Source organism: Cucurbita pepo, unplaced genomic scaffold (assembly GCF_002806865.2).
Source record: "Cucurbita pepo subsp. pepo cultivar mu-cu-16 unplaced genomic scaffold, ASM280686v2 Cp4.1_scaffold000942, whole genome shotgun sequence".
NCBI classification, from domain to species: Eukaryota; Viridiplantae; Streptophyta; class Magnoliopsida; order Cucurbitales; family Cucurbitaceae; genus Cucurbita; species Cucurbita pepo.
In genome coordinates this window covers 1-9,548 of record NW_019647143.1, presented here as the reverse complement: position 1 = coordinate 9,548, position 9,548 = coordinate 1, and the positions used below count along the sequence as shown (strand labels likewise).

At 38.6% G+C, this 9,548-nt stretch overlaps 3 protein-coding genes across 4 annotated transcripts; 2 read left to right on the top strand and 1 right to left on the bottom strand.

Annotated features, from left to right (window-relative positions):
- The first annotated feature begins 1,445 nt into the window (after positions 1-1,445).
- Positions 1,446-5,166, top strand: LOC111786029 (glutamine synthetase leaf isozyme, chloroplastic). Of its 2 annotated transcripts, none has more exons than XM_023666380.1 (14): positions 1,446-1,606; positions 1,847-2,112; positions 2,230-2,269; positions 2,376-2,479; positions 2,554-2,602; positions 2,695-2,801; positions 2,884-2,971; positions 3,059-3,187; positions 3,283-3,357; positions 3,777-3,830; positions 3,909-3,946; positions 4,045-4,204; positions 4,284-4,344; positions 4,695-5,166. In XM_023666380.1, the coding sequence occupies exons 2-14, from the start codon at positions 1,859-1,861 to the stop codon at positions 4,832-4,834; spliced, it is 1,299 nt and encodes a 432-aa protein (XP_023522148.1). In that variant the 5' UTR covers positions 1,446-1,606; positions 1,847-1,858; the 3' UTR covers positions 4,835-5,166. The 2 variants fall into 2 exon arrangements, with proteins under 2 accessions (XP_023522148.1, XP_023522150.1); XM_023666382.1 differs by having other exon boundaries at positions 1,456-1,606; positions 1,844-2,112.
- A 427-nt stretch (positions 5,167-5,593) lies between these two features.
- LOC111786030 (membrane protein PM19L-like) lies at positions 5,594-7,097 on the top strand. Its single transcript, XM_023666383.1, has 4 exons — positions 5,594-5,842; positions 5,949-6,168; positions 6,277-6,322; positions 6,745-7,097. Exons 1-4 carry the CDS (start codon positions 5,719-5,721, stop codon positions 6,862-6,864), a joined length of 510 nt encoding a protein of 169 aa, XP_023522151.1. The 5' UTR covers positions 5,594-5,718; the 3' UTR covers positions 6,865-7,097.
- A 196-nt stretch (positions 7,098-7,293) lies between these two features.
- On the bottom strand, positions 7,294-9,540 carry LOC111786028 (protein FAR1-RELATED SEQUENCE 7-like). Its single transcript, XM_023666379.1, has one exon. The coding sequence runs from the start codon at positions 9,526-9,528 to the stop codon at positions 7,549-7,551; it is 1,980 nt and encodes a 659-aa protein (XP_023522147.1). The 5' UTR covers positions 9,529-9,540; the 3' UTR covers positions 7,294-7,548.
- Between the last annotated feature and the right edge of the window lie 8 nt (positions 9,541-9,548).

Here is a 9,548-nt window from a genome sequence, read left to right as displayed (position 1 = left end):
TCGGGGCCCAAGGGGGGTGGATTGTGAGATCCCCTTTATAAGAGTGTGGAAACCTTTTATAAGAGACGTGTTTTAAAAACCTTAAAGGGAAGCCTGAACGAGAAAGCCCAAAGAGGACAATATCGGTTAGCGATGGGCTTGAACTATTACAGATCTATAATTTGGATCATACGTGGGTCGGTTTATCTTTCGCCAAAACTGACTTGTATTAACATATTGATATAAGAAAATTTGAAAATGTACACTGAAACCAACATTGTAGATTACCAAGGCCAACAGAATGGACTCTGATGCTATGCTATGTTCATCAGCAAACTCAATCTAATCTTTTATAATCTCAACTATCTTTTAAAACCAAGGAACAACAACACTGTTTTATTGGTTGTACAATCAGGTCCTTGAGTTCGCCATAGGAGAGAGCCCCGTGAACTGGCATCCAAACCTCGTTACTCGACCGAGACTCTTTTCGGTACAATTTTTTCGTTTGCCTTAACTTACCGCTGTTATCATCTCCTGCAGGTGTGATAATCATCACTTGAAGATGGCAAAGTCTGATTTCATTCAGCTACCGCTGCATACTGCGATTCTTACTCGTTAACGAGTTTCGAAATTTTGTTTTTCGTTCTAATACCCAAATGTCAGTTGAACTGAAACCTTATGAGCTTCAAATTTGTTTAGACAGTTGAGTTAAACAATAACTTCAGGCAGCATAGACAGGACTGACTGCTCCAGGGAAGGTTTATATTTACCACTCCACCATGGTAATGCTGATGAACTTTCAAATTTCATATCCAACATGGTTGTTACTATTACTATCATACTACTCCTAAGTGAAATCTCAATAAAGTTCTACTTTCCGGGGCTTCGACACTATCTGTGGCTGTAGATACTCACGTGAAAGGCGTCCCGGTACGCTGGATAATGTTTTCGTTTCTTTTAATTCGGTAGCTCATCTCAATACTCTAAAGGCATCTCGATACGTTAGAAAATGTTTTCGTTTCTTTTAATTTGGTATTCAACGGAAGTTTGTATTACCTACCTTAGAAACTTCAATATGACAACTTTTTCTTAATAACGTGGTCGTTTGGTTAGATCTTTTGTTTATGATGTTCGGGATTAAGATGACTTAAAAAAATCAAACATAGATATCAAGTAATTACTCGGAACAATTTTATTATTGATTGGAAATTGAAAGAAACAATAAATAAATTATTTGAAAGGAAAAGTTGACTAAATTAACAAGATTCTCTGCAACCCCATGTCGTTCTCGGCTAAGAAAAGCATAAACTGTTAATAATTTAATACTGAAACCAATCAAATGATGCAGTGTTCTTCAATAATCAATACCTTCCTCAAATTTCCATAAAATACCTTTTATATCTCGAAACCCAAAATCCAATTTCCTCCATTCATCTCGCAGCCCTATCTACTTCCCAAAAGCCAACAAATTCTCTTTTAAACACTTCCCTTTTATATGGTTGTAGGATCTTCGCTCTATCTCTATCTCTATCCTGCAATCTTCATCCCCTTGTTCTTCATCCGCCATTATCGACGAAGAAATCCACTTCTGGGTTTGATTTTCCTTCCACTCTCCGGCACTTCTCTTGTAAGTTCCTGAGTTTTCGCTATCTGGGTTTGTGTCTGTTCATGGATTTAGGGAAATGTGGCTACGTTTTACTGTCAAATGCTCTGTTTTCTTACATGGGATTGTTTCTAAATGTGTTTTCCTTGTGTTCATCATTTTGGATCGATGAAACTATGGAATAGCTCACTTGATGGCTTGAACTCTCCTGAAACAATGTAGTTTTGAACTTGTTTTGATCTTTGAATGCTCTCATTTAAGCAGTAGGTGCAAGAAATGGCTCAGATTTTAGCTCCATCTACTCAATGTCAACTGAGAACTAAACAGAGTTCAATGGGTGGAAGCCCCATAACCCCCAAGATGTGGAGTTCTTTACTTATGAAGCAGAGCAAGAAAGGAGGTGTGAAAAGCTCAGCAAAATTCAGAGTTTTGGCTCTCAAATCTGATGGTAGCACCATAAACAGGATGGAAGATCTGCTAAAACTGGACGTTACTCCATACACTGACAAGATCATTGCTGAATATATCTGGTATTTCTCTTCATCTTTCCTTAACCTGCATTTCACTTAGCATACAGCAGATTAGAGTGTTCATTAGAACAAAAAGTTCATCATATCTGAAACTATTTGGTTCGTTTTTTCACATAGGATTGGAGGATCTGGCATTGATTTGCGTAGTAAGTCAAGGGTATGCTGTTTTCTGCTTCTGAGTATACAATAAACATTCATCACTTCAATTCATTTGATCCTCATTGTTCTTATTCTGAGTTTTGTTCATCGTTTCTTACAATCAGACCATTTCAAAGCCTGTTGAACATCCATCTGAGCTACCTAAGTGGAACTACGATGGATCTAGTACTGGACAAGCACCTGGGGAAGACAGTGAAGTCATTCTATAGTATGATCTAAGATCTTTGTCTTTATAATAACATTTAGTATCTTCATCTGACTAATATTTGATGTGTTCCTCAGTCCTCAAGCAATTTTCAAGGATCCCTTCCGTGGTGGCAACAATATTTTGGTGAGTTCTAAGAATCATTGCTCATAGAACGAAAGTCTGTATGTTTTCGATATCATATATCGGAATGTTAACGGTCTCGTCATCCAATGAAGGTGATTTGTGATGCATACACACCAGCAGGTGAGCCCATCCCTACGAACAAACGCCACCGAGCTGCTGAGATTTTCAGCAACAAGAAGGTTGTGGATGAAGTTCCTTGGTTAGTAATCCAATTAAGTCATACATTTAACTTAAGTGTGCCCTGTAGAACCATGCAGAGTACTGAAACCATTGTAATTTAGGTATGGAATTGAGCAAGAGTACACCTTACTTCAGACAAATGTGAAGTGGCCATTAGGTTGGCCTGTTGGAGCTTATCCTGGACCTCAGGTTGAAGTTCTTTTGATATTGATCTTTATAGTTTCATTGTACAATATCATATTAACTTCATCTGCAATGATATCTTGTTCATGGCAGGGTCCTTATTACTGTGGTGTCGGGGCCGATAAGTCGTTTGGTCGAGATATATCAGATGCTCACTACAAGGCTTGTTTATACGCCGGGATCAACATTAGTGGTACCAATGGAGAAGTCATGCCTGGCCAGGTTCTCTCTTGTTCTCACTGATGTCTAATCTTGTCGAATCGAGCGGTATTCTACGGCTCATATAATCCTTCGAATTAACTACATGTTCCATGCAGTGGGAGTTTCAAGTTGGTCCTAGTGTTGGGATTGAAGCAGGAGATCATATTTGGTGTGCTAGATACATTCTTGAGGTATGAAACCTTGAAGGGCTAAACTTCCTCTATTACCAGGCTCGAATAGATGCTCTCTTTAATCTCGATAACGTTGCTCATTTCGTCATCCTCGAATAAAACTTATAACTTTTTACTGTAAGTAGTTTGCAATTAGCTTGGCACAGAATTGTGAATGCATAGGAAGTTACCTTATATTGATAAAGTTGAGAGTAAATAGATTTCTGACTGTAGATCAGTAAAAACATGGAAGTGTATGTTTGCTTTGCTCCTCGGTAAATAAGATGCTTGAGTCTATTCCCCCACTGACTTTTTTCGGGCCTAAGTGAAAGTGAAGTGGTGGGCTCGAGGAAGATGCTTGGGTCGAGTTGCTTTGCTCCTCGACCGAGATTTTAGTTGGGTTTATGTGTGGACTCATGTTTCCTCCTCCGTCTTGACAGAGAATTACCGAGCAAGCTGGGGTGGTTCTCTCACTTGATCCAAAACCAATTGAGGTACCTTAAACTTTTAGGTCCAATTTACTCTTGGAATGGACTGGTTAAGTGGACTTGTCTGATTCATTTCATGGGCAGGGTGACTGGAATGGAGCAGGATGCCACACCAATTACAGGTACTTGAATGCATTCCCTTTCATTGAATATGATCATTGTACAACAATGAAATGTCTTCGTAGTGGCTAGAATTGATGAGCAATCCATTCATTTACAGTACGAAGAGCATGAGAGAGGAAGGAGGGTTTGAAGTCATAAAGAAGGCTATTCTGAATCTGTCTCTTCGCCACAAGGAGCATATCAGTGCCTATGGAGAAGGAAATGAGAGGAGGTTGACAGGGAAGCACGAAACAGCAAGTATCAACTCCTTTTCCTGGGTATGTCTGAACATCTGCTACACACTCTTTTGTCCTGAACAAATACTATTTGGAACAAGTTTGAAAATTTCAACTGCAGGGAGTGGCTAACCGTGGTTGTTCGATCCGTGTGGGACGTGACACTGAGAAAGAAGGCAAAGGTATGTGTTATATCATTTCAGGAATAAAACGCTATTAATATTCGTTCTTCGTTATTCAATAATATGGAGCTAATTTAAAAGATGTTGCCACTGTTGTTCAATAACAAGAAGGCACTAAGTCTAACGAGCGTATAAACGGGTTTTTTTTCCCGCTTTAGCGATATTTTAGCTTCATTTTCTCTGAACATGAGAAAACTGAAATTAGGAGTAAAAACCACTTGCATTACCAAAGAAGCTTTCTTCAAATGTTGGAGTCTGCTTCTGTTATCTGATACTCTATGAACCATAGAATTCTTGGCAGTGACACTTCATTGATTGTACTATGTCCTTGTGATGTTGTCGTGCAATAGGTTATTTGGAAGACCGACGTCCCGCTTCAAACATGGACCCATACGTCGTGACCTCACTGCTGGCAGAATCAACACTACTGTGGGAGCCAACACTCGAAGCTGAAGCACTTGCTGCTCAGAAACTGGCATTGAAGGTCTAGAGCCAATGAGTCATATTTGGTCTTGAGGGCAAAGTTCTCAGTTGATTAAGTTAAGTTACCAACCAAGGAGAAGAATTTCCCTCATTCTGTTAGATTATGCAGAGAGAGACCTTTTGTAAATAAAGGTCTTGAAGTCTTCCAGTCAGCTTTTCAGAACAATCATTCATGCAAAAAACAAAAAAAAAAAATAATCTTTTGGAGCAAAAAGAAACTTCATCTGTGTACCTTGCAGATGTTCATTTTATTTGAATGTTTACTCAATTCGATTTGGACAGTGCCTCTTGATCACTTACCATCTGGTTATGAATTTTCGCATACCTCTCAGTTGTTTACGAATGGATTCAATCATCGATCTAGTTACCGTGACATGTTCTAAATTGTTTAGCAGACTACAAACTTCATTTCTAAAAAAGAAAGAGGGTAATACAAGTACTAAAACAACTAAATATTGATTCTGTGTTTCTTCTCTAGCCAAGTGAGTTTTGTGGATCAAAAGCTGTTCTATCTTTACTTTAGAGATAGAAAATGATTGTATAACATGGCTCTTGAACAGCCTTCTTCCTTATCTCTTATTCCAATGATTCAATCTTGGTTTAGTTTGAATGGAATCTTGTTCTTTGCTCCCTTATGAGGCAAGCTTAACAATTGGAAAGGAACTTTGGCCGTTCCTTGGAACTGAAGAAACTTCATTCTGGTTATGAAATAAAGGAATACTTTTAACCTGGAGATGAACTGTTCTTTGATTTTTGTGGGAAAAGAACAACTTCTGGCTTAAATATATATATGTATGTCCCTTTATATCATCTATCTTATGAACTCAGGGCAAGGAGGTGACTTCATTCTCTCTCATTCTCTTTCTTGGCTTCTCTAAGCTCCAAAAATCCATGGCTACTCAAGTGCAATCTGCAGTTTCCGTCCTTCTAGTTCTTAATCTCGTACTCTACTTCATCATCACTGTCATTGCTTCGTGGGCGGTAAATCACGCGTTAGAGAAGTCTTTTGAATCAGGTAACTTTCAACTTACGTCTCCAACTTTATCAACCATATACAACAAATCCGAATGTTAGTAGTAAGTTTGGGTCTCTCTAAATGTTCTTTTTGTATGAATTTGTAGCATCAACGTTGACACTGCCAGCCCACTTGTTTCCGATGTACTTCCCCATCGGAAACATGGCGACGGGATTCTTTATTATCTTCTCTTTGATTGCTGGGATTGTTGGAATGGCAACATCAGCCACAGGTATCACCAATGTCTCAAAATGGAATGCCTCAAACGTACACACAGCATCTGTTTCCTCTCTTGCAACTTGGGCAGTCACTGTTCTTGCTATGGGGTAATTTTTCCCTCTCTGTTCTCTTTACAATAAATCAGTTTTCCAATGGTAATTTGATTATGAACTTCGTATTTAATAATTTACTGTTTTCTTTACTCTGTTTTCCAGGTTTGCATGGAAAGAAATTGAACTTGGTTGGACAGATGGAAACTTGGTAAGGCAGGCATTGTTTGGAACAGTTCCCACTTTTTAACTTTTTTTCTTACTTTCATTCTTGAAGAAGCTTGTTGGGTAATGTTTGTTAGATTCCAATTTCAAGTCTTCAAGCTAGAAGCTTTTCAAGTACACAAGTATCTAGACCCTAAAGAAGGAAGGGTTTTTTAATGACTTGTTTTTCCTTTTTGGTACTTTCTATATCGCTATACGATCTCGTTAACATAGTTGCATACGTGGTTCATATACATTATTCTACTTTATCAATCCACGTAATACGAACTAATAAAACTAGAAATAAAACGACAATTGAAAGGCCAAGACTACTTTATAGAACTAGAAATCGTTCTATAAATCACATGGTTCTATAGATGGTTCTATGATTGAAAGATTGAAATGTGGAATATTTGTATTTGTACACAGAGGACTTTGGAGGTAATGACAATCATCACAAGTGCAACTCAATTGTTATGCACAGGCGCTATCCAAGTTGGGGTTGAAGAGATGATTGTTAGTAGCAACCGAATTGGAGGAAGGGTTTGAACCAAACATGCATGAATACATGTACAAACCAATAGCTTGGAACTTCAAACACCCTTTTGATTTCTTTTTCTGTAATTCTTTAATTTTCTAATTGTGTTCTTTCATGTATTGATTCCGTGTGGATTTGATGTTGAGGTGATATGTCACCTGTATTTGTTTGCCTTTTTCTTTTTAAATCTTATAACATGTGAGCTTGAAAATACAAAATTAAATTAAAAAAAAGGCTTGGATAATTGTTGTTTATAAGTTCATGGTGATTGTCTAGACGACTGCCCTGAAAATTGATCTATCTTCAAGTATTATACGAGTTGTATCACTTCAAAGAATCAACAATATACGAGGGTCTGGATTCGAGCCTATAACCTTTTAGTTTAACTAGTTGAACTATGCTTGGTTTCACGCTATATTCAAATATAAACTCATTCTAAGTAATCCAAATTCTTTTCATTTACATATTATAAACATTCAGGTATGACATATCCAGAAAAGGATCATCCCCACAACTCAATATCATGGTTTCTGGATCACAATCTAAAGTCATCCACTGACCAACCAAAAAAAAGAAAGAAGAAGAAGAAGTGCATGCATCCACTGACCAACCAAAAAAAAAAAAGAAGAAGAAGAAATAGTGCATGTGCATGCAGTATAAAATTGAGAACAGAGATATCTATCTAACCTCCATATTTATCTTTGCCAACGGAGTTTCCTTCCACCCTCTCGCATGATCTCATATGCAAGTTTGTACTTTTCAAGAGATGTTGCACCAGCCTCAATGTATTTACAAGCAGCTTCTCTCAAACTCCATAGCATCACGGCCTTGAGTTCTTGAGGGCCACCATCTGTGTCCACATCTTGCAATGTTCCATACTCGGCATTTCGAGTCCATCTGTGTAGGATGTAGCGGGGTGGAATTTCACTTATTCCTAATATTTGGAACACCCTTAGAATATGTCTACACAGTATCCCTTCGTATTCAAACATTTTACAGCTACAATTCACCGTCAGGTTTGTCGATATCACTGTGACTACACATTTTTCATTGTCATTTTCGCAGCGACGCACCAGGTATCTGCTGAGAGCCACTTCCTCGTAAATCTTGAACCCAAGATATCTGTAACAGTGCAGGAGTTCTTTCTGGAACACCTTGAACACTGCGTGAGTATAGAGCCTTAGACATTGCTCTTCTACTGGTTCTTTTGTTTGCAGAAAACCTTGCAAGTTTAGAGAGTTCAAACTCTCTTTTCTTTCTTCATCACGGCGTCTCTCCAACCCAATTTCGTAACGAGAAATGAACTCTGCAAGTGGTGTTTGAGCATTGAATGCTGCACCAAAACACGATTCGAAATTGTCAGTCGTGGGGATGCCTGCAAAAAATGTTCCCCGCAAGAACAATGGAACCCAGTTATTACGCTTTATGTACATCTCTTTAAACCAAGCATTGTCTTTCAACCCATACTTTCCCACAAGCATGTTCCACCCAACATCAAATTCTTCAGCAGTCTGACTCTGATAAATGCATTTTTCATACTCAAATCTAAAAGTTTCATCCAGCATGTTAAGATTATCTTGCTCCTTTTTCCGGATTTGCCACGATGAAAAACAGTGTAAAGTTCGGGGGAAGACTTGGGCGACTGCTTGTTGGATCGCCTTGTCCTGATCGGCAATTATTGAAAGTGGGTGGCAACTTGACATTGCTCTAAGCCACGTTTGAAACAGCCATGAGAAGGATTCCACAGATTCTTCAGCAATTAAAGCACAGGCAAGAAGAACAGGTTGTTTATGGTGATTAACTCCAAAAAAAGTAGCAAATGGAACCGCATAAGCACTTTTCCTATATGAAGTGTCGAGGATAATGGTATCACCAAACTGACTACAAGAAAATCTAGACCTTCCATCTGCCCAGAAAACGCTCATGCAGTTAGAATTCTCGACTTCTACAGCATAAAAGAATCCAGTATCTTCTGCTTGCTTGGATTGGAAATATTCAAAAAGACCTGGGTACCAATCACTACCAATTTTGTTCTCCCGAGTTCTCTTGATGACGATCCCGTAGTTCAAGTTAACTGGTTCCTTGCCTTCGAATCCACCATTCAGTTCCCCTGTGAACCTTTTGGAAACTATTAGATTTCTTTTTTGAGTATCTGGTTGAGGCTCAAGATCATGATTATGCTCTTTCTTAAGGCGGTCTACAACCCATTTTCCAGATTCATGCCTCTTGATCCTCATAAACGCCCCACAGCCTAATCTTGATGGATGTTGAAATCCCTCCTTAGAGCACACAAATCGCCTCGATGTAATTGAACCACTGTTTTTTGATCGAAACAATTGACCAATGCGTATTCTAAATCCTGCATTTGCAGCATATGCATTATAAAACTGATATGCCTCATTTGCTGAATTGAACTCCAGACCAACACAAGGCTCACCCCTTGGTGGTATTACGTTTCCTCTCTCATTTAAATGCTTTGAATCAATAATTCCTGAAGAACAGGAGAAGGCATGTTCAACATCCTTGAATAGATGAATTTTTCGTCTATGAGAAACATTAACCGTCAATTTTGCAGATCTAGGAGCCTTAACTTGAAAAGTAGGAAGGGTTTCCCCCCCATCATCATGCTCGAAGTGATGATTGTGATCTTTGTGAAAAAGGTCAATGACCCACATCCCAGAATCACGCCTCTGTA

Coding starts and splice junctions, on each gene's coding strand:
- LOC111786029 (XM_023666380.1), top strand. CDS start 1,859: ATGGCTCAGATTTTAGCTCCATCTACTCAATGTCAACTGAGAACTAAA. Junction 2,480..2,553: donor GACAGTGAAGTCATTCTATA/GTATGATCTAAG, acceptor TGTGTTCCTCAG/TCCTCAAGCAATTTTCAAGG. Junction 4,205..4,283: donor GTATCAACTCCTTTTCCTGG/GTATGTCTGAAC, acceptor TTTCAACTGCAG/GGAGTGGCTAACCGTGGTTG.
- LOC111786030 (XM_023666383.1), top strand. CDS start 5,719: ATGGCTACTCAAGTGCAATCTGCAGTTTCCGTCCTTCTAGTTCTTAAT. Junction 5,843..5,948: donor AGAGAAGTCTTTTGAATCAG/GTAACTTTCAAC, acceptor ATGAATTTGTAG/CATCAACGTTGACACTGCCA. Junction 6,323..6,744: donor GTTGGACAGATGGAAACTTG/GTAAGGCAGGCA, acceptor ATTTGTACACAG/AGGACTTTGGAGGTAATGAC.
- LOC111786028 (XM_023666379.1), bottom strand. CDS start 9,528: ATGTGGGTCATTGACCTTTTTCACAAAGATCACAATCATCACTTCGAG.